The 24,795-nt window shown below is 42.7% G+C and overlaps 2 protein-coding genes across 4 annotated transcripts in view; one reads left to right on the forward strand and one right to left on the reverse strand.

The window, feature by feature from the left end:
* CSTPP1 (centriolar satellite-associated tubulin polyglutamylase complex regulator 1) overlaps window positions 1-24,795 on the reverse strand; it is a 199,865-nt gene that overhangs the window by 38,067 nt on the left and 137,003 nt on the right. The gene's annotated exons all lie outside the window — the stretch shown is intronic.
* LOC309808374 (ubiquitin-conjugating enzyme E2 D3-like) lies at window positions 9,601-11,429 on the forward strand. The gene has a single exon (XM_082628619.1). It carries the CDS (start codon window positions 10,559-10,561, stop codon window positions 11,000-11,002), a length of 444 nt encoding a protein of 147 aa, XP_082484745.1. The 5' UTR covers window positions 9,601-10,558; the 3' UTR covers window positions 11,003-11,429.

Consider the following 24,795-nt stretch of genomic DNA (forward strand, 5'->3'; position numbering starts at 1 on the left):
TGTGTGGCCTTTTCGGCCTACATGAAGGATTAAATAAGATAGTCATGTTAGGTGCTTAGAACAGTACATGGTACATAGTAAACACTTAATGGATGGTATCTACATCTGTATTTACATTAACATCTTCTGGTCCCTAAGCAGAGCTAGTCTGGAAGGTCAGGCTACAGGGACTATAGCAGGTTTTATGTACTTTGGTGGGGTTACAGAATCCTTCAACGTTTCCAAAAGTACAGAAATCAAACAGATCAAAGGCCTGGGTGATCCCCAGCAGCAAGTAGAGATGGTTAATTCTCTGCAGGTGCTCAGAAAACTGAACTAACAGAGACACACAAAGTCAACATAGCATCAATAAAAGACAGGGAAAGAGTGGGGTGTGGATGGGGTGGGCTTGGCTAAAGGCTGAAACCAACAGAAGAGTCGTTAGTAATGTAAGAGAAAAAGCAGTGGAGCGTGCAGCATCACAGCAGATGAAAAACACTCTAATATCAATGAGACCACAAAGTCAGGAGAATAATGACTACAAACTGCTGGGGAGTAAGCCAGGGAGCCCAGCAACATGAATGCACTTGTTTGGGGGGAAAAGCAAATTAAGAGATTCAGGCAAAACTATCCCGTTTCCTGGTGGAGGAGGCTCTTTAATCTTTAATATCTCTCTCCTGACACTAGGCACTGATCTTGCCCCAACAAGACAAAGGATAGCGTCTGAGAAGCTATTACTTCTCGATTCGGCAAAGGACTTCTGAGGAGATGTGTGCCATGTGGCTGCCAGGCTAAAAGGATGTGTTCTCTCAGCCCTCCTGTTTCACAGCTGGCGATGTCGGCACTAAGACACACCCACCCACCCTCCAGGGCTCTCCCAGTGGGAAGAGCTGTCTGCAGGACCCCGGAGCTCTGGAGAGGGATGTGGTCTTTTTGGAAACTGGAGGCAGGCAAGAGTGTAATAAAGACCGGATAAAGATACCCAGGCTGGGGGCTTCCCTGGTGGCGCAGTGGTTGGGAGTCCACCTGCCGATGCAGGGGACATGGGTTCATGCCCCGGTCTGGGAAGATCCCACATGCCACGGAGCAGCTGGGCCCGTGAGCCATGGCCGTTGAACCTGCGCGTCCGGAGCCTGTGCTCCGCAACGGGAGAGGCCACCACAGTGAGAGGCCCGTGTACCGCCAAAAAAAAAAAAAAAAAGAAAGAAAGATACCCAGGCTGGGCTTTAAACTGCTTTACATTTTTGTGCCAGTTTCTTCTGGCACCTGCCCTCAGGAAAGCTAAGCCAGGTACTATCCAGTGGAAATCTGGAAGTGGGCCTCCTTTGTGGCCTCAGTTATGCCAGCTTGCCAAGGAAGGGTGAAGTGCTTGGTCTCCATGACCCTGACCTAACCTACTCAATAGGTAACATAGGTGTCACTTTCAGTTTAGTCTGGGTCAGAAGAAGTGAAGAGCAACTCACTTTATGTGATGTTCAACTCAGCACATTCAGTTTGGAATTGAAACCATTATGAAAACCAGTATGAGAAACCTTGTATTTTTATTCCATTCCTCAAACTATTTGTCAGTCTGCTTTCACCATCTCCTGATAGTAACCATATATTTGCTTTGGGGGTTCTTAATTGCTACCTTCTTACCTATTTATTCAGTTAATAAATGTTCAGTGCCAACTGTGTTCCAGGGGCTATGCTAGGCTCTGCAGAAACAGCAGTGCATACGACAAAAATCCCTATTTTCATGGAACTTACATTCCAGCATGTGTGTGTGGGTGAAGAGATAAATAAAATACTTGTAGAAAGTGATAAGGGCGATGACATAAGTAAAACAGGGTGGTGTGATGTGGAGTGACTGAAAGTGAGATACTAGATGGGGTGGTCAAGGATAAGCTCTTTGAGAAGGTGTCATTTGAGCCGGGGTCTAACCGGATGAGAAGAAGCCAAGCATGCGATCTGCGGAAAGAAGAAACAGCACATGCATGGGAACCAGCAGCAAGAGTGTTTTGCTTCCCATTTCCCTACTCTGCACACACATACTACTTCTCTGTCTCTGGCATGTTACAATCTGTTAAAGAAATTGCTCCATGAGGCCTGGGAAAGGAATGATATTGAACGAAACGTAATTCCAAGGCTCACTGATTACTGGAGACACGTAGTGGCATTGGCAGAGGATTGGGAGCATAAGTCGGTACCCTGATCCCAGAGGAAAGATAAGGCAAGGACTCTAGAAACGGCTCTTTCCCCCTTTGTTGCCACATTTCCCTACTATGGTTAATTGGCAAAGCAGTCCGTGTGAATGAGTGCAGGATGTCCAAATTGCAGCACTGTTTCACACATCATCATTTCAAGTCACCAACTGACAGGATTTAGCACTCTGTGTCTGGCAGCAACCAGCAGTGAAGCGGAGAGAATTCCACTGGATTATCCAAAGCATCTGACCCGCAATTGAGGAGTGAGGAGAGCATTAAAAAAAAAAAACAACAACAACTCCTGAATGGTATAATGAGCCAATTCGACATTGAACAGACACACACAAATATCCAGCCACCTCTGAGGCAAAAGGTCAATTTCTTGTGCTTGTCCCTGATCTTCAGAATCCGTTCTTGATCTAAACTCAGTCCCTCATTTCCAAGCAGAGTCAGGCCAGATGGGCTGCTCTAGGGCAATACTCCCTTGTCTGACTCCAGAGGAGCGTTAGAGCTGAAGTGGATGATAGCAGGGTCAGTGGGAAAGGAAGAGGGTACAGTCAGAAGGCAGGACACGTCCTCTAAAGATAAAGTTTTGATAGATTGGTTTTTCAGCTGAAGAAGCTGATATTTGGAGCCAGACCTTTATCTTCGGCAAGCCCACCACAGATCCCAGGTTTGGGATGAGAGGGTAGAATAAAGAAGCAAATTTCCATCTACCAAGAAGTAGATAGTACTGAACTGCCCCTGCTTTGTGGATTTCTGAACATTCTAATTCCCTTAATCAAGTCCGAGACTTCCCATGCCTCATCCTTCTCCCCTCTAAGCCCTCCTCACACAGCTGTTAGGTAAGATTTACTAGATAGAATGTGTTTGCAAAATCTGGTTTATTCATTGGAACATGTTTATCTAGAAAGAAAGAAAAAAAAACCTGTCCCTTCTCACTATTTACTTTTTGGTGACTGTCTTCTGGGATTTGGAACTGGATAAACAGATGGCCTTCACAGAAGGAAGCAGGCGGAACGCCAGGGTGTGTATATATATATCTTGATCTCAGTGTATATATCACAAAGAGTCCTCATCCACACAGCTGTGCTGGTTTTGGAGGGAAGTGAGGGGACAGCAACCTCTGGACGAGAGGACTCCCACTGCCCCAAGGTGTAGTGCTCCAAGGGCTCCCTCCCAGGAGCACCTCCCTGGTGGAATCTTGGGCTACAGGATGCCAGACGGTTTCTAGAGTTCCAACCCCAGATATATGACCCCCATTTCATTTTCTGGCCTCTGGCTGTGGTAATTAAGGTTGTGCCAGATTCAAAACTGTTGCTTATGATTTGTACTGGGTTTGTTTGATATATATGGGTGCCCGCAATGTGCTGAGTGTTTGCATCGTCTATAGTGATTAGTGAGCTTCGAGCGCCTCTGCAATACCTTGGATGCCTCTGTGTTAAGGGCATGCCTGTGAGGGTTGTGGTTGTGTGTGTGTATGTGTGTGCACGCACAAAAGTCATGGAAGGCCTGAAATACAATTATTTTCCAGGCCACGGGAAAAGTCTAACTGCTAGAGGGGACAGGGTACGGCGATCCCTCATGTGACAACAGACTGCTGCTGACAAGGGGTTGGGAGGGTCGTGGAGAAGCAGTTTCCTCCTAATGTTTTGATCTTCTCCGACATAAATGTCTACTGTGCGGGTTGGTGGTGGAGGAAGTAACTCCATAATCGATATGTTTCAATTCCAAGGTTTGAAGAAACCTCATTGCATTTCAGGGGACTCTTCTAATAGCCAAAAAAAAAAAAAATCTTCATTTGCTTCACAGAATAGGGTTCAGGTGTATGTTTTCTTCACCCCCCGGCAAAATTCCTTTAAATAACCATGAAAATAAAAGATGACTGTACTGCCCAGACAGAGAACTGGTGCCCAACAGAGCCAACTCAAACCCCCCAGAAATCCCAAACAAAAAAACCTCCCTGAGATAAAGTGGTTGCATTCATCAGGTTCAGGTAGCTCAAAGACAAGAACATGAAATGATTAGACTCTAACAGACCAAGGTGCTGGAGGTAATGGGACCTCATAGAGACCGAACAAAAGATTCTGTTTCTAACAAAGGTTCTGCAGACCTTTATACTACAGTGAGCAGTGAGCGTGAGGGATGCTGCCCAGGAAATGAAAGGACTCAGTCGTTCCTCTTCAGTGAGCGGAGACCAGGAGGAGTGTTCCAGGGCACTCTCACAAACACTCTTAAATAATACCATCCAGAGCCTTTGATTCAAGGAACATGCTGAAGAATAAACAGCCTATTAATCGGAGTTTTCTGGTGCGCCTGAGTATACAAAGCAGCAATGAACTAACCCCTTGGCTCTCGCCAGTGTCCCGACGGCGCCCCATCCGCTGCTCCACGGCACTGTTCTGCTCCCCCTCTCCACCGCTGCATGCAATTGGGCCCTGGAAAAGCTTCAGGTTTGGGGGCGCTGATGGTTTCAACTAAGGATGCCCAGGCCAAACCCAGGGTTCAAAGAACTGGAAACAGCGCATCCTTGTTTGGCCATAAGTAGCATAACCATGTGACTTCAGGCTCAAATGAGAACTGTGTGGTAATGTGACTGGGTGAGGAGACAGTCATCAGTCTGCCTCTTTCTGAGCCAAGTTGACAGCCACAGGCCTGGGAAAGGAAGGCCCAGTTTCAATTGCTTCCCAGTCTTGGTTACCTTGGTGGCGGGAAGGGCTCCTGCATGGGTGGGCTTTGGGTGCTATTCTGTGGAAACATTCCTGGGCATTTTGCCTAAGTACAAATTACCAAGTAAGGTCCCTAAGTTTTCAAGGAGGAAAGGAGAAGAAACATAAGTGGCTGTTTCACTCTTAGACTCTTTCACTGTGAGTTGTTCTTTAAAAACAATCAGGTATAGCTTTTGTGATAACAACCATTTGATGAAGGATCAGGGTCTCCTTTCCGCCCTTGAGGAAATCATAGATAAAGAAGCTGATGGTATGAACACTGAGAAATAAACCAGGGTTCAGTTGTTGAAACAGTGTAATTGAGGCTAGGATCATAGGCTCAAATCAGTCCTGAGAGTCAGGCGGCTTCTTTGTGTCCCACAGTCACTGATCTCACACAGGTGTGTGCTTAATCATAAAAGGAACTGGCCTGGTGAGCTGGATAAATCAGTATCAGTGCTACCCAACACACACACACACAAAATCTCAAAGTACACATCCCACTGACCTCAGATTTATATACACAAGGAAACACATCTAGTGAAAGTTTCCTTTCTAAAAATAATTTCAAAGAGGTGCTCTGATTAAAAAAATTAATTCTAAAGTCCTCTGATTCTACCTTCAGAGAACTACTTTGTGTTTGGTCTGTTGAACTAGAGAAAAAGGGCATGGCTCATAAATTTATTTATTTATTTTGGCTGCACTGGGTCTTCGTTGCTGCGCGCGGGCTTTCTCTAGTTGTGGTGCAAGGGCTCCTCTTCGTTGCGGTGCGCGGGCTTCTCATTGTGGTGGCTTCTCTTGTTGTGGAGCACGGGCTCTAGGCATGCGGGCATCAGTAGTTGTGGCTCGCGGGCTCTAGAGCACAGGCTCAGTAGTTGTAGTGCTCGGGCTTAGTTGCACCACGGCATGTGGGATCTTCCCGGACCAGCGCTCGAACCCGTGTCCCCTGTACTGGCAGGCGGATTCTTTACCACTGCGCCACCAGGGAAGCCCAAGGGCACGCATCTTACAAAAGAGAAGGAACAGCACAGAAGCTCACGTATTTTCCATGATTGACTTTGAGATGCCATAGAATGCAGTGATTAGACTGGCATTTGCAGAAAGCATGGATCTTGCAGTCAGACAGATCTATTGTAGATCTGTCACTTGCTGCGTGTAATCTTAGACATGTCACATAAGATCAGTGAGCTTCAATTTCCACACCTGTGAAATAGGAATCACCCTCATGGGATTATATGTGGATTATATAACATATGAAAAATGTTTAGGGCAGTGCCTGGGACACAGTAAGTGCTCAATAAATTACAGCTGTACTTATTACTCTTTGAATCTTCTAAATACAGGCACAGGAATCAAACATGGCTCTGGGGAGGGACCTAACTGGTAGTCGGCACATGAGTTACATGAAACATAAGTTTCTTCATCTCTTTATTGGACTGGGCTTAGAAGGTCTCCAGATCTTCCCTCAGTACACTGGAAACAAGAGTTTGAGTTTCATGGGGTTATTGATGAAAGGACCATGAGAGATTAAATCCTAGTACTCTGGGGACCTCCATTTTGACTTGCAGATGGACCTGGCATTTTCCCATCCCAGAGTCTGGCTGAGCAGATACAGCCTTCTTCCTCTAGGCTTCCACCTGTTGAGACAGACAGATGTATTCTGAACACAAGAGGGGCCTTGCAAGCACAGATCTGGTATCAGACAGCCTTTCTCGGCAGCATTCCTGGGGTTGTAAAATGACAAACATTCCAGCAGGCTGAATCTAACCCTTCCTGCCCTGTAACTGGGGGCCTTATGAAGCTGCTTCTTGTGATTAGAGCCATCAGTACCTCACTCCAAGACTGTGAGGTGGACTTCATTAATATTGATGAGTTGCAGCTCGTTAACCTCATTTGATGTTTATTTACAACCATTCTTCTCATATGCTAATGAGTGACACTGGGCTCTTCAGATAGAAAGGAGAGAACTGGACCCCCTCTGCCAGCATCTCCTTGGCAAACTCCTGTCCCTTGAAAGAGAAGTTTGCACAGAGGGAATGATGCCAAATGGAGGGAATGCAGCAGAGAGGACAAAATGATGTGAAAAGAATGTCTGCAATGTGATGCGGGAGAGAGAAGCCCAGCTGCTGGGGCCATGGTGTGACTGAGGTTTGGTTACACCCACCTAGTGGGTAACAAAAAGAAGCTGAAGGGTGGGGATCTGAGGAACTATGAAAGGGACAATATGTTAGGTTTTGGAACTGGGGTGGGAGGTGGAGATGAGTGGGCCCCCTGTGGATCAGGGGGCTTGAAGGCCTCTCTCCAATTCATTTCACTTTCTTCTAAGATCTTCAGGAAATCGACAAACAGGGGATTGGGGTAGATTTCTGTAAGACAGTTAAATGCCCACAGCAACTAATGCTTAGCAAATGCTTGGCTTGGAGAAACAGTACTCATTGTCCAGAACATCACTGTGAAATGGGTAAGGAGGGAGGGAAAAAAATCACTGTTTCTCTTTCCTCCAAGTTATGGTTATGTTATGTATATCAAAGAATAGTATAATCAAACAAGGAAGAGTCAGAGACTGGGGGAAAATATTTTTAGAAAATATGGCCATTCTATTGTTTCAGGGATGCTGAGCCTACAGAACACAGGGCCTCTTCCAAATTTCATAGTACGTAGCAAGTCAATTTTGAGACGTCCCATCCATTAAAGAGGTATGAAAGGGGCTTCCCTGGTGGCACAGTGGTTGAGAGTCCGCTTGCCGGTGCACGGGACGCGGGTTCGTGCCCCAGGTCCGGGAAGATCCCACATGCTGCGGAGCGGCTGGGCCCGTGAGCCATGGCCGCTGAGCCTGCGCGTCCGGAGCCTGTGCTCCGCAACGGGAGAGTCCACAACAGTGAGAGGCCCGCGTACCGCAAAAAAAAAAAAAAGTTATGAAAGACTATATAAGACATATGAGGGGGATGGAAGGATATATAAATGTTTATTAATATCAGCAGCAACATCAAACTTCAAATTTCTTAAACATTTAAACATCAATTCCCACTATATTTCTTGTCTTCGCTCCTTTGCACTTTACATTGCTATTTAGACAATTATTCCCTTCCTGCCTGAGGGGTCCATACCCTCCCTTTTCTCTCAATCTGATGTTTTCTGTGAAGCACTTTGAAGATTGTTCCTATCCTTCATGTGCCTTTCTGTAAGGCTAAAGAGGCAGGAGAAAAAAGGAGTCTCTTACCTTAAGGATTTAACCACATTTAAGTACAAAGTATTGGTTCTAAAAGGGTAGATTTTATGTTTGAGTTGTTTGTGTGAGATCATTATCCCTTAGGGTACAAATTTAATCTCTTTCAAGTTTCCTATGAACTCAGTTTCTGTTGGAGTGAAGGAATCAATAGCAATCTGCATTCAGCCTGACAATGTGCAGCTCACCTATACTTAGGGACAGACATGTCCAGAAGAGTAATTGACAACTGTATGCTTGTTCTAGACGACAGCAGTGTTTCCCAACCTTTGAAAATCCTGCCCCACCCCAGCATTTTCATACATTTTTTCCAAGTGCCCCACCCCCCGCCGAGAAATTTTCATACCATAGATATGCTGTATGTCTATTTTTTTAAGTGGAGGGCCACAAACCACTGTAATATTTAATTTTTTTGCCTCTCAAAGAACCAATATTTTCCCCCTTCAGAGCAATATTGCTCCCACTGAGAATGCATGTTCCAGAGACTTTTTAAAAAGTGTATCATCTGATTTCCAGGGTTGAACCCAACATTCTCCCAAAGTGAACCACCGAACACAATTACACCACTGTTCTGATTTCAGAAAAAGAAAGAAGGAAAAAAGGATACCTTTGTGCCTATCTAGTGATAGTTCTTCCAAAGAAGAGAGCAAAATCCTTTTTTTCACACTGGACCTGATCTAGCCACTGAATAATGGCTTACTTTTTGGCTGTGTGTTAACTTTTTACAATACTTCTTTCTGAGTGCTAGAAGAGGTAGTAGATTGTCAAGTCCCTTAGGGACCCCCAAATAGTTCACTCTCCTAAACATCAACAATATATTCCCTTGTAAGAGTAGAATTAAGTTCATTATCTCATTAAACTTCTCCCAAACTCCAGAGGAAGACAGTGATTGGTATTGCTATTCCCCTTTTACAATTAGAGAAATGATATCATCGAGAGATTAGGTAGCTTAATTTAGGTCACAGGGACTGACATTTCTTCATATAACTGTCTTATCTGTCATATAAGGTCACTCTGAGGTTTCTAGACCTCATGTCTTCTGGTTCCTACTTTAATCTAGGATCATGGTACTCTGCTAGAGAAAAGTTTAAGAAGGTTGTTCTGCCTCTGACAACCCCTTTTCTCCATCTGATGACAGAAAAGCAAAAGAAGGTGCTAACAAATAAGAACTGACTGATGGGGAGAGAGGAAGAGAACTCAGGCTATTGTCCTAAAGGTTTCTATTTCACAAGCAAATGGCTTAGGTAGCATAGTACACTGTATAGGGAGGTTCAAAAGTTTTTTCTTTTCTAAGATGAATACCATCATCTTTGTAGGGTTCAGATGAGACAGAGTAAACCATGATATGTTCCTCAGAAGATACAAAGACTCAGATCAAGAACTCCCACAGAGGACTTCCCTGGCGGTCCGGTGGTTAAGACTCTGCGCCTCCACAGCAGGGGGCGTGGGTTCAATCCCTGGTCTGACCAAGATCCCGCGTGCCACGCGGCGCAGCCAAAAAATAAAAAGAAAAGATAAAAACAACTCCCACAGGCAGTCTTCAAATAACATGAGAAATTCATATTTTATTTAGTAGTCGTGGAAACTGACCACATCGTAGAACTATCCATGCTTGAAACTCACCATAAGTGAGTGAGAGTTGGCAAATCAAATAAAAAGTACTATCTAAAACGGCTCTTCTCTGTAAACTAGGCTTAGGCTCATTTTAATTTTCCCAATTAAATCAGTGTTAAAATTCCCTCAAAATAATATACAACTTATTCGTTCTAAAGAATAAGTGACTTCAAGAGATAAAGTCCATCTCATGCCTTCAAGTAGATCTGTATGTAATTAATTCCTCACTACCAGAGTCTACTCTATGAAAACAAAACAAAGACTTCAGGGAAGGTTATTCTGCAATATTGCTTAGGAACGTAACACGACATTGAATAACATTATCTCTAATAAATTTCCCTCATATGTGACCTCTGTCCCTCACATTGCCATAGTTCATTCCTTTTTGTTTGAAGAGGTGGAGATGAGCTAATGGTGGGTTAAATGCTTTAACTTTTATTCAGAATGCCCAGAGCCAAAAGATACACCCTAGATCAACGCAAACACATTAAGGAGAATTTCAAAGTAGTATACACATTTAGCTCAACTAGCTTCTGATACAGAAATGTTATGCTAGCCATTTCTTTTGCTATAAACCAGAACAAATTTGAGAGAGGGCCAAAAAAAAAAATACAAAAAACAAAAAAACAAAAACAAAAACAAAAAAACTTCACACTTGACAGCTCCTGTTAGCCAGCCACGAGATTCTCGCAAGATTCGCCTCCTCAACACCAAGCGCCTCTGTCTGGCAGAGCCGGTGTGAGACCAAGAGACAATCCTTCCCAGCCGCCAGGATAATCAAGAGTTTAGGCCGGAACGTTGAACACACACCGAGATAGTAAGGAGCCAGACGGAAAGCACAGACTATGGCGCTGAAACGGATTAATAAGGAACTTAGTGATTTGGCCTGTGACCCTCCGGCACAATGTTCTGCAGGTCCAGTTGGGGATGAGATGTTTCACTGGCAAGCCACAAGTATGGGGCCTAATGGCAGCCCATATCAAGGCGGCGTATTCTTTCCGACAATTCATTTTCCTACAGACTACCCCTTCAAACCACCTAAGGTTGCATTTACAACAAGAATTTATCATCCAAATATTAACAGTAATGGCAGCATTTGTTTCGATATTCTAAGATCACAGTGGCCTCCTGCTTTAACTATTTCTAAAGTTCTTTTATCCATTTGTTCACTGCTATGTGATCCAAACCCAGATGACCCCCTAGTGCCAGAGATTGCACGGATCTACAAAACAAACAGAGATAAGTACAACAGAATATCTCGGGAATGGACTCAGAAGTATGCCACGTGATGCTACCTTAAAGTCAGAATAACCTGCATTACAGCTGGAATAAACTTTAAATTATTGTTCCTTTTTTGATTTTCTTATCCGGCTGCTCCCCTATCAGACTTCATCTTTTTTAATTTTATTTTTTGTTTACTTCCCTCCATTCATTCACATGCTCATCTGAGAATACTTAAGTTCTTCCAGCTTTGGACAAAAACTGCTTTTAGAAACTGTAAAGTAGTTACAAGAGAACAGTTGCCCAAGATTCAGAATTTTTTAAAAAATGGAGCATGGGGCTTCCCTGGTGGCGCAGTGGTTGAGAGTCCGCCTGCCGATGCAGGGGACACGGGTTCGTGCCCCGGTCCGGGAAGATCCCACATGCCGCGGAGCGGCTGGGCCCGTGAGCCATGGCCACTGAGCCTGTGCGTCCGGAGCCTGTGCTCCGCAACGGGAGAGGCCACAACAGTGAGAAGCCTGCGTACCGCAAAAAAAAAAAAAGGAGTATGTGTATTATGTGGCCAATGTCTTCACTCTAACTTGGTTATGAGACTAAAACCATTCCTCACTGCTTTAACATGCTGAAGAATCATCAGAGGGGGAGGGAGATGGATGCTCAGTTGCCACATCAAAGGAAGCAGCATTATTCTAGCAGCATCCATTCTTGTGTAAGCCTTCCACTGTTAGAGATTTGAGGTTACATGATATACTTTATGCTCATAACTGATGTGGCTGGAGAATTGGTATTGAATTTATAGCATCAGCAGAACAGAAAATGTGATGTATGTTATGCATGTCAATAAAGGAATGACCTGTTCTTGTTCTACAGAGAATGGAAATTGGAAGTCAAACACCCTTTGTATTCCAAAATAGGGTCTCAAACATTTTGTAATTTTCATTTAAATTGTTAGGAGGCTTGGAGCTATTAGTTAATCTATCTTCCAATACACTGTTTAATATAGCACTGAATAAATGATGCAAGTTGTCAACGGATGAGTGATCAACTAATAGCTCTGCTAGTAATTGATTTATTTTTCTTCAATAAAGTTGCATAAACCAAAAACAAAACAAAACAAAACAACTTCACACTTTGCCTCAAAAAATGAAACTATAACTATTTTGGACTAAAATAAAAACTAGAGAACACAAGGTATGGAAATCTAAAAAGTGATTCTGGGACTTCCCTGGTGGCGCAGTGGTTAAGAATCTTCCTGCCAATGCAGGGGACACGGGTTCGAGCCCTGGTCCCAGAAGTTCCCACATGCCGCAGAACAACTAAGCCCGTGCACCACAACTACTGAGCCTGCGCTCTAGAACCCATGTGCCGCGACTACTGAAGCCCACGCGCCTAGAGCCCGTGCTCCGCAACAAGAGAAGCCACCGCAGTGAGAAGCCCGCACACTGCAGGGAAGAGTAGCCCCTGCTTGCCGCAGCTAGAGAAAAGCCCGCGCACAGCAACGAAGACCCAACTCAGCACCCCAGACCAAAAAAAAAAAAAAAAATTGATTCTTTTGAGGGATTTAAGTGAAAAATCATTTCCTACCGGGTACCATAAAACAGGAACGAAGCGGGGAGGGGCAAGTCCTTTAAAGTCTTGGACATCAGAACAAAGGAACCAACTGAAAACACTCCGACTTAGAGTAGGTGAGGAGAGAAAGAGAGCCCCACCGAAATCCCATTGGTTGCAGCAGCTGTCAGTGAATTGGAAAGGGCAGTGAGCAGGAATGAGCACCACTGTGCTCCAGTCTTGATTTGCTAATTTCAGAAGCATTTGTCTATCTTGTTCTACCTACATAACTAGTTAAAGAAATAATCCTAGTTTCAGGAAAAGGCTAATTTTTTTCACTGGCAGGTGACCAGAGAAAACACATTCTTCAACGAGCTGTATAATAAGGCAATAAAAACAAGACGGTACTCATCAAACATTTTTATCTGAAGTGCTCAAAACATATGCCAATGTTATACCCAGTTCCCAGTTCCCCTTCACCATCTTCCCACAGCTGTGGGGGAAAAGCAAACCTTCTGTAGGAAGGATGTCTCCTCTGCCTATTGATGTAAGTCTGAATACAACTTTAGGAAAAGGACCTCCCCAAGAGGTTGTGGATGGGGCCTTATAGGATTCCTCAGGGTGCCAGATCCTCCAAGCCCTCGGTAAAGACCTTGCTCTACCACTTCAAAGGCAGTGCGGGTAAAGTCCCTCTTGGTAGCCACAGATGCTGCCAAGAAGAACAATTCTGCATTTGGGCCAGGTACCAAAAGGGAGAATTCAGAAGGAAAAGTAAGAAGGCATTTTCCTATCCAGAGATAAGTAAGGAAACAGACCCACTGACTCACTAATCTCTTTTTCTAGAGGTGGTATTGTTATCCTGGTTTTATGCTCAATGAACAGCGGTGTGGAAAGTTAAGTGTTCAAGAAGTAATTCGCTCAAAGTTGCAAAGTAGGTCTGTAACAAAGAGCATTATAGAATCCAAGGGTCAACTTCAGTGATAGATGTAGGTTATCAGAAGGGCCCTTACAGGTTTGAGAATTAGAAGTTGGAATACTTTTTTTTTTTTTTAATGGAGAACAGGAATGTGTAGGAAGACCTTAGGCCAATGATTTATCACGATACAGTGGTCCAACCCCATGGGGACAGAGATCAAAAGCAATTTTATAATGCAAGCTTTAAGTAATTAACAGGTTGTTCCATAGTTTTGCACAAAACACATAATTAGGTTACTATGGATCAGACTTATACTGTCAGACAGTGAAGGTCGTGAGTGTGTCACAGATACTTGGTCTTAAAAGTTTGAGGAATATGGTTAAAAGTAGTGGCTATTTACTGGGCCTCTGGCACAGATGTCTGAAGTCCTGCTCTGGACAAGATGAAGAGACTTTCTCCCCAGAGTAGTATGCTGAGCACATAAGATGTTCTTTGCTTCACTGGGATATCTAGAAGAAGCCAGTAGGGCTGCACTCAAGTACTAAATCTTGTGGACCGGATGACTTGAAATTTCAAATTTTTGATGGTTTGAAGTAGATGCCTTTTATAAAAAGAGTTTAAAAAGTCCTAATTCCTCTGTTTTTGAACTTTGGAACAATTTTAATAGTAATATTCTCCTTATTTTTTTCTGCTGGGCCTTGATATTACAGAAAAATCTTAGAACAATGTAATTGAAAGATGCTTATTAATTTTTAGAGAAAATCAGATAAATATCACCAACTAATCAGTAACCATCTTGAATGAATAGATTTTATAATGAACATAAGTCACGATAAAAATCATTAGGATAAAAGGAATCTACATGATTTCATGAAACCAAAGTTTATAAATATAATTTTCTATTGCTTGAGATAAATCCAATAAATCTGAATGCGACCTTGGCTTGTCATGTCAAGGCACCCAATTAATGTTTGCTTCATCTCACCCATACTCATGCCTCCAGGCAAGAAAGCAATTAAACTTAGGTTAAAAATCAGTTATCTGTCCACTTTTATGAGGTGCCTAGAAGAGGCAAATTCACAGAAAAAGAAGGTAGACTATAGGTTACTAGGGGCTGAGGGTGGGGTAGGGAGAAGCAGGGAGTTACTGGTTGATGGGTACAGAGTCTCAGTCTGGGATGATGAAAAAGTTCTGGAAATGGATAGTGGTGATGGTTGCACAATACTGTGAATGTACTTAATGGCACTGAATTGTACACTTATCAATGGTTAAAATGGTGAATTTATTATGTATATTTTACCACAATAAAAATGATATCTTTTTAAAAAAAAAATCCAGATAAAGGGTTCTTCAATCATCCTTTTATAATAATGTGGCTTAGGCAGTTCCCCAAATTTGTCTGTTCATCAGAATCATCTGAAGTGCTTGCTAAAGTTACAGATTCTCTAGCCATACCTCAAAGTGGCTATTTGGGAACTACTGGACCCCAAGGATCATGAAGACATAATTGGATGCTGTCTGTATTGGGGCACCATGGTGCCAATTCAAGAAGCTTATTAACCCTTAGACCTATTCCTCCGTCCTGTGTTTTCTTTTCTTTTCTTTTTTTTTTTGCGGTACGCGGGCCTCTCACTGCTGTGTCCTCTCCCGTTGCGGAGCACAGGCTCCGCAGGCGCAGGCTCAGCGGCCATGGCTCACGGGCCCAGCCGCTCCGTGGCATGTGGGATTCTCCCGGACCGGGTCACAAACCCGTGTCCCCTGCGTCGGCAGGCGGAATCTCAACCACTGCGCCACCAGGGAAGCCCCACAAATTTTTTTATTGTGGTAAAATACACATAACAAAAAAATTCATCGTAACCATTTTTAAGCGTACAGTTCACTGATGTTAAGTACATTCACACTGTTATGCAACCACCACCACCATCCGACTCCAGCGCTCTTTTTATCTTGCAAAACTGAAACTCTATACCCACTAAACAATACCCTCCCATTCCACCAGCCCCTGGCAACCACTATTCTACTTTCTGTCTTTATGGTTTTGATTACTCTAAATACCGCACATAAGTGGAATCATACAGTACTTGTGTTTTTGTGACTGGCTTATTTCACTCAGCATGGTGTCCTCAAGGTTCATCCATGTTGTAGCATGTGTCAGAATTTCCTTCCTTTTAAGGCAAGTGATATTCTATTACATGTATGTACCGCTGTTTGCTTATCCATTGATCCACTGATAGTCATTTTGGTTACTTCCACGTTTTAGCTATTGTAAATAATGCTGCTATGGGCATGGGAGTACAAATATCTCTTTGAGACTCTGCTTTGGAGATGTACACAGAGGTGGTAATTCTATTTTTAATTTTCTGAGGAACCATTATACTGTTTTCCATAGCAGCTGCTCCGTTGTACATTTGAACCAACAGTGCACAGTGATTCCAGTTCCAGTTTCTCCACATCCTTGCCAACACTTGTTCTTTTCTTTTTTTAATAGTAGCCCTCCTAATGGGTGTGAGGTAGTACCTCACTGTAGTTTTGATTTTTATTCCCTAATGATGAGTGATGTTGAGCATCTTTTCATGGCATCTTTTCATTTCATGCATGGCTTATTGATCATTTGCATATCTTCTTTGGAGAAATGTCTATTGAGTCCTTTGCCAATTTTTAAATCAGGGTTTTTTTTTTATGGTCGATGTCCTTGTGTTTTAACAGTTGTCAGATTTATTTTACATAGAGAAGGATATGGTTTGAGCTGCCAATACAGAAGTCATTTTTGAGAGATAGTATGCTGTTGTTTAACTAAGGTTAAACAGTCATTAAGAGCCCTCTCTGTACCAGGCTAGGCACTAGGATTAAAAAATTCAATAAGTTATGGTCTTTGTGCCCAAAGAACTTAAAGTCTAATGGAGAAGACAAAAACTGATTTCAAAACAATCTTGATAAAGTAATGACAGGGAGGACAGGGTTTAGCCTCCTTGGTGGGTTGAGGTAGAGGGCTGCTGAGGGCAGGTGTTCTAGAGGAGGTGCTACCTGAGATGAGTACTGAAGCGGGAGTTTATCCAGGCGGAAAGATGGGGGTGGCAGGGCTACAGGCAGAGCCTCAACAAAGGCATCCCCATGGCAAGCAACATGTGAGATGAGAGGAACTACCAGTTCTTGAGTTCAGTATAATTGGAGAGTAGCTTTTCAGGCAAGGAGTTGCTGGAAACGAGGCTGAACAGGGAGGCAGAGATCAGGTCACAGAAAGTCTTGTGTGCTTCATTCTATAGATGGTGTGGGCACCTTTAAATGGTTTCAAGTAAGAGAAGAATAATAGCAGCACAGTCAGATTTTCTTCGTATATAGATAACTTGACTGTAAAGGGAGCAGAATTTCAAAGGTTCAAGCAAGAACCGGAGCAATGATAAGGCGAATCAAGAAGAAGGGTCGGGAATCAAGAACTATTTTGAAGGGGAAAACAGTGGGACTTTTTAGCTGACTGAATGTGAGAGGAAAAGAGGAGTCTAGAATGATAGAGTATAATTTTGGGGAACCCACGAGGAGAGGCAGATGCAAGGGCGAAGGTGAGGAGTTCTGTTTCTGACATACTGAAAATTCGGTGACTGTCAAACATACCAGTAGTGATGCCTGAGGCTGATAGCACACTGCATGTGTGGGTCTGGTGCTCAGGGAGAGTTCAGGGCTAGAAAGTCATTTGCCTAAGGTAGTAGGAAAAGTCAAAGGAGACAAGACTGCTCAGTAACCATGTGTAGTGAGAAAAGTAAGGAGCCAAGAATGGAACCCTGGGATATACCAACATTTAAGACGAATACAGGAGAGTAACTTTTTTTTTTTCTTGCCCACCTCCCCTCCCACTGCCAAGAGTAACTTTTTTTTTTTTTTTTTTTTTTTTTTGCGGTACGCGGGCCTTTCACTGTTGTGGCCTCTCCCTTTGCGGAGCACAGGCTCCGGACGCACAGGCTCAGCGGCCATGGCTCACGGGTCCAGCCGCTCCGCGGCATGTGGGACCTTCCTGGACCGGGGCATGAACCCGTGTCCCCTGCATCGGCAGGCGGACTCTCAACCACTGTGCCACCAGGCTAGCCCGAGAGTAACTTTTTTTTTTTTTTTTTTTTTTGCAGCACGCGGGCCTCTCACTGTTGTGGCCTCTCCCGTTGCGGAGCACAGGCTCCGGACGCGCAGGCTCAGTGGCCATGGCTCACGGGCCCAGCCGCTCCGCGGCATGTGGGATCTTCCCGGACCGGGGCACGAACCCGTGTCCCCTGCATCGGCAGGCGGACTCTCAACCACTGCGCCACCAGGGAAGCCCCCGAGAGTAACTTTTTAAAAGACACTGAGGAGGACGTCAGAGAAGTAGGAAGAAAGAGGTAGTGGAAAGGGCATAACTTTGAAGCCAAACAGACTGTTTCGAATCTTTTCTCCACTACTTATTGTATGGCCTTGAACAAATTAGTTGTGAGCCTCTGTTTTCTTGTCTATAATATAGAGACAATACCATGCAGATTGTGATGAGGATTAAATGTGATACTGTAGGAATCATAACTTTAAAAAGTGCCTGTCACAATGCCTACCTCATTGTAGGCATTCAACAAATGTTATTTCCTTTTTTTGTTAGTCTGGCCCTTTTATGTTTCTTTCTCTGTGAGTAACAGGAAGTAGGGTATCCTTAGTTTTTATATATTTTATATAGCTTTTAGGTTAACTAAGGGTCAAATTGGAGAGAGCTTGACCTCTGTCCATCTACATTTACTCTAAACTGAAGCCACAAAGATGCAAGAAATTCAGGTTTGCAATGGTACTCTCAATGTTCACATAACTACTGCTAATCTATTATGTTATTTCTGTTTTTCCAGGACACTAGTCCTTGGGAGTTACTTTGCAATGAATAGAATGGGTAAATAATAACATATTTGAAAAAGACTAGGAATTCTAACAGTTGTTAGAGGTGACACCAGTTTCATTTTTGGCTCAAGGAAGATATAGGAGTTTTAAGTATGGCAGTTAGTGAAAAGGTGCTGGAATGCTCCAAAGCATTAACATTAGAAAAGGAAAAATTCTACATGACTCAAAGATTAGTTTGATAAGAGATTTTTTTTCTACTGGAAGCTAAAACACTCTGTCAGGCCTGCTTTTAATAATCGGTAAGCTTCAATGAAGCAATTATCATTTAAAGCTTTGAAGGGAGAGAAAAAAGGGTGTTTCAAGTCCCGCAAACAATTTACTGCTCCAGTATTCCTAATAATCACATGAGTATTTTTCCTTTTGACTGGAGAGCAAAGGAAAACGGAAACCTGTGGAAACTGGAGTTGGACAAGAAACAAAGTTCATAGATGAAATCCTGTGTAATACTGGCAACTGAAACAAGACTAACCCCTTATGTCCTTTGCAAAACTGACCCAGCTCAGTCCCTTTTTTTTCCCCTCAGTGATTTTTAAGTGTCACAAAAGGCTCTTCAGGCTGAATGAAACGATCATGGGAAAGTTCTTTCAGGAAGAAGATACAACGATTGTTGCATTTTCTTGACTATGCCCTCGGTAGGCCATTTCCAGGTCAGGAATTTATTTCTCTAATTAGAGTGATGAGCTCAAAAGAAGCAATTTTAAACCAATCAGTAAAAAAAAAATATCTCCAAATAACACAATAGTTTTATTTCTGAGATAATTACCTTCCTTTATTCCAAAATGAAACTGTGACTATCTCTATTTTTTACTGCACGGTTAAAAAAGATGACCTTCGGGCCTCCCTGGTGGCGCAGTGGTTGAGAGTCCGCCTGCCGATGCAGGGGATACGGGTTCGTGCCCCGGTCTGGGAGGATCCCATATGCCGCGGAGCGGCTGGGCCCGTGAGCCATGGCCGCTGGGCCTGCGCATCCGGAGCCTGTGCTCCGCAACGGGAGAGGCCACAACAGTGAGAGGCCCGCATACCGCAAAAAGAAAAAAAAAAAAAAAAAAAAAAAAGATGACCTTCAAGAATCTATAAACTAGTTCCTGGGATACAGTAGGCACTCAATAAATTTGTTGAATGAAAGAATGAATAAATAGAGCAAAACAATCATCTTCTCCTTACAGCCTCTGTTATTCTTGTATTAATCTAAGGCTAATTTAGGTTCATGACAGTCACATCATCCTGTTGCCCAATACTCAACTTAAGTCTCTTGTAGTCTTACTGTTAAGTTGCTTGTCACTATGCCTCTTTTTTTTTTGGGTGCACCTTGCAGCTTGTGGGATCTTAGTCCCCCCCTCACCGACCAGGGATCAAACCTGCGCCCCCTGCAGTGGAAGCACAGAGTCCTAACCACTGGACTGCCAGGGAATTCCCATGCCTCTTGCTCTTTTCTTTCTTTCTTTTAAAAAATATTTATTTATTTATTTATTTGGTTGCACCAGGTCTTAGTTGCAGCAGGCAGGCTCCTTAGTTGCAGCTCACCAGCTCCTTAGTTGTGGCACATGGGCTCCTTAGTTGTGGCATGTGAACTCTTAGTTGTGGCATGCATGTGGGATCTAGTTCCCTGACCAGGGATCGAACCCAGGCCCCCTGCATTGGGAGCTTGGAATCCTATCCACTGTGCCACCAGGGAAGTCCCCCATGCCTCTTTTTCTTGACCAGCTTTTTCAATTGGGTATTTTTCAAATTCAATTTTTATTTATATTTATTATACTTATATTTTCCTATTTGATTTGTAAAATGAGCCTGTTGCTGGAACACATATCCCTGGAACACAAAGGTAACAGTTAACACACAAATAACAACAGATTAGATTCTCAGCCTCTTTGGCATCCTCTAAATCACCTATCATGACACTCATTATACTTGTATTACTTATGCATTCACTCATCTATTTATTCAACAAATATTTACTAAGTCTTAATAAGTGCCAGGCCCCATTCTCAATGCTGAGGATATAGCAATGAACAAAAGGGACACAAATCCCTGCCCCTATAGAGTTTACATGAGAGTGCAGGCAGGGTCAGGCAAAACACAAGAAAAACAAGTCATGAAAAACAAAATAGTACAGTGTTTGTTCCAGATTAAAAGAAACTAAAGAGACATTACCAAGTACAATGTGTAAACCTTGATTTGACCCTGGGTCAGGAAACAAACAGCTATTAAATATATTTGAGAACAACTGGGGAAATTGTAATTTGCACTGGATGTTAGATTATGTTATGGAATTATTATTCATTTTCTTACATGTGATAATGAGACTGGGGTTATGCAGGAGAAGAGGGGAATGTTCTTACTTTTAGGAGATTAAGTATGTAGGGGTTAAGTGTCATGATTCTTGTAAGTTAGTTTCACATTATCTATCCATCCATCCATCCATCCATCCATCTGCCTATTGTGCACAAATGTAACAAATGTTAGCATTTGGTGAATCCAAGTTACTCCCATAACTTTCTTGTAGGTTTGAAAATTTTTTAAATGAAGAGTGGTGGGTGTAGGGGAAATCTATTGTATTTCTAGTCAGAGATGTGGGACGATTAATTGATTTGACTTTTGTTTCTCAGTATTTTTCCATAAATGTGTTACTCCCTCATCTTGAAAAGATTTCCTTTCATTATACATATAGCAACACTGGCCCCATCACTTCCCCTTTTCTATTGCAGCCATAGGAAAAGCTGGGATATGGGATAGCCATAGGATAGGATATTCTCTCAGAATAAAATACCTCTTTGTTATGACTTTGTTAAATCAACATTTCTTTCTTTTTTTTTTTTTTTTGCGGTACGCGGGCCTCTCACTGTTGTGGCCTCTCCCATTGCGGAGCACAGGCTCTGGACGCGCAGGCTCAGCGGCCATGGCTCACGGGCCCAGCCACTCCGCGGCATGTGGGATCTTCCCGGACCGGGGCATGAACCCGTGTCCCCTGCATCGGCAGGCGGACTCTCAACCACTGCACCACCAGGGAAGCCCACATCAACATTTCTTAAGTGGAGCATAGGGTACAGGATATTATCTTGTTCAGCAACAGGCCACAAGATAAACTGAAATAGAGATGTTTATTACGGACAGGTCCTGGAGGAAGCACAAAGCATACCTTAAGGGGCCACAGGGGGAGGTCAAGGCAGAGTGAAGACAGAGAGTGACAGGACCTGGGGCAACAAGGCTTTATTAGGGTCTGTGGGTGGAGAACTTTGGGGTTCCTGGGCTAAGGCCGGATTGGTCAATTCAAACCAAAAGAGTGGGCTTTTGGTAAGCTCCCATGGGGGTCTTATCTAAGGGACAAGGTGAAAGCCCTGGGAGGCAGGGGAGACTGCTAGTGGTAAAGTCATATCAGGAACTTATATTTGTTTGTGACTTTGCAGGCTGTTATCTAAGGCATGCACTTGCTGAGGAAGCTGGTATCATTTTAAGGTCTCTGCAGGCCAAACAAAATGGACTGCAAGGCAGCAAAAGCATGGAGCAGCTTAGCTAAACTCTCAACACTCCTCAAACTTGATCTGAAATAATGCTTTTATAACTGAATTCAGAAAAGTAATATAATAATTGCAAAGTGTAGGAAAAATATAAGGACAAAGTGCAAAGGAAATAAACCGTGAAGCCAGTAATATGGGGTGTATATTAGAATCTTATGGTTGCTTTAACAAATTACCATAAACTTGGTGGCTTGAAATTACTGAAATTTATTCTCCTATAGTTCTGGAGGCCGTAAGTCCTAATTGAGTCTTAACAGGGCTAACATCAAGGTGTCAGAGGCCCGATTCCTTCTGCAGATCCGGGGAGAATCTATTTCTTTGGCTTCGCCATCGACTAGGGGCTGTCCTCACTACTTGGCTTGTGGCCCCGCATCACATCACCTTCCCCTGTCCATTGCTTCCAGCTTTCACATTGCCTTCTTCCTCTTCTGTCATAAAGTCTCCCACAGTCTGCCTCTTATAAGGATACTTGTGATTACATTTAGGTCCACCTGGATAATCCAGGAAAATCTCCCCCATCTCAAGATCCTTAACTTAACCACATCTGCAAAATTCTTCTTGTCATATAAGATAACATTCACAGGTTCCAGGGATTAGGACCTGGGTATCTTTGGGTGCTATTATTCAGCCTACCACAGAGTGAGAGAAAATAAAGGGTCACATGAATAAGTAAGAAATAAAGGAGGCTGGGACTTACCTGGTGGTGCAGTGGTTAAGAATCCGCCTGCCAATGCAGGGGACACAGGTTCAAGCCCTGGTCCGGAAGATCCCACATGCCACGGAGCAACTAAGCCTGTGCACCACAACTACTGAGCCTGCACTCTAGAGCCCGCGAACCACAACTACTGAGCCCGAGTGCTACAACTACTGAAGCCCGCGCGCCTAGAGCCCATGCACTGCAACAAGAGAAGCACTGCAATGAGAAGCCCGCGCACCACAATGAAGAGTAGCCCCCGCTCGCCACAACTAGAGAAAGCCTGCACGCAGCAACAAAGACCCAACGCAGCCAAAAATAAATACATAAATAAAAATTTATTAAAAAAAAAAAGAAATAAAGGAGGGAATCTTCAATCATCCTTTGAAAATAAATTAGAAGGCACAATGTCATTCCTCGTCAGAAAGGGTATTTCTCATCACCATAAAACACTTAGACTGAGCTGGGAAACACGAATGGATGTATTCAGACCTTGGTTTGATTCTGTTGCACTAATTATTTCACTGCTATACCTCAGTTTCCTCATCTTTAAAATGGAGATAATAATAATACTTAAATGGTGGTTGAGAAGATTCAATATTATAATGCATGTAAAGATTTAACACAGTTCTTCACACATGGTGAGCGCTCATTAAATGATGGCTACCATTATAATTATTTTATTATTCACAGAACAGGCTGTGCAACCCTCATGATGCTGAATCAGTACACAGTTTTTCCAGAGGCCTCTAGTGACCCCTTCTTCTATGTGCATTCTATATGTCAATAAATAAAGCTTACTCAAGTGTCAAAACTTAAAAAAAATTTTTTTAAGCATATCTTATCTCTAACTATATCACAAACTTCCTTGGCTTACTAAAAAGATGATAATAAACACAAGTAACCTTTTGTTTATCAACTCTGGTTCAACATTATGACTATTGCTTACTGCCCTGGCCATAACAGAAAGATACCCTCGATGAACAAAAAGATTAATAAAGCATTTACATGTCCCCTATATGGTAAATTACCTTAAAATACTGTTTGCTTGTTTTAAATATGGATTTTCTCTTGTTTGTCTTTAATATGGATTTTCTCTTCACTGGTTCTCTAGTGACTTTCTTTTCTGATAACATTTATCACTGTCAGTGTGTGGCTAAGGCAACACTTTAGACCCTCCTCACTACTTTTTTATCTGCTGCTGCTGATCAGTACTTGAAGGTTATGCATTTATAAGTAAACAGGTTCTCTGTCAAACTCTTGGGAGACTTTCTGCCTCTCCTACAAAGACACATATAAACTCTGTAAACACTGGCTCCTCAGGGGCCATTTTTACTTACTTTCAAATCAGTGACTATGTTCTGAACATGTTAGAAGTTTGATTGCTATGTTGGTGAGTTGCTAAGTAGCGTTCTACCACATCAGACATTAGCCTGAGGATCTGTCTAATGATTAATACAAATCAAAACACTAGTAAATGAACCAGTTTAGGGTGTAATAATATCTTCAATTTAATGATCTTATCTTACAAAAGTGGCCCAGTGAATTACTCTGTCCACCTGGGGGTTCAAGAGTTCTTATGCTTTTGTTTACAAAGAACTCTAGACAATCCTTGAGGCTAGTATGGATGCTATGTATCCATATGTATATGTAAACAGAGGAACTCTAGGTTACCCAGTGATTTAGCCATATTAATTCTTGTTTCTAAATTTTTACTGTCAACATCAACTCTCTGGCTTAATTGAGCCCTTTGCTGATACACTTTTTTGTTTGTTGGTTTAATTCCCCCCTAAATTACTCCTTGCCCTCAGGGAAGGTGTGTGAACTAGCAAGTCTTCTTATCTTTGCTGCAGACTGGGGCCTCTCAGTCTTAGCTGTGGCCCATTTCTAGATGGAAAGGAGAGCAGGACTCATACAAGTTGATGTACTACACAGTTAAAATTTGAAGAATTCTCGTATTTGTTAAATATAAATATAGGTGTTTATATTTTATCTTAACAAAACCAAACAAAATCAATTTTTGGATTAACTGTCATTTAAACTATCCGTGTCACTGGTATTTGCAGGCTGACTATACATTTTAAGTATGCCTATTAAGTGTTAAATTTTTTTTATCAGTTATGTTCTTAATGCAATATATGCAGTACAAAAACAGTTCATTAATTTTAGTTTACAAAACAGATATAATGAATATTGTGATATATGGTGCTTCCTTCTCTGTATTTTCCAGGAATCTAAAAAACCATGAGTTTTCCTTGTCCTGCTCACAATAGATTTATAGTAAGGACCATA

This window comes from Mesoplodon mirus (genome assembly GCF_964341445.2).
Source record: "Mesoplodon mirus genome assembly, chromosome: 7".
In the NCBI taxonomy this organism is placed as follows: Eukaryota; Metazoa; Chordata; class Mammalia; order Artiodactyla; family Ziphiidae; genus Mesoplodon; species Mesoplodon mirus.

Bases quoted from the DNA above. Each gene is read 5' to 3' on its own strand.
- LOC309808374 (XM_082628619.1), top strand. From the start codon at position 10,559: ATGGCGCTGAAACGGATTAATAAGGAACTTAGTGATTTGGCCTGTGAC.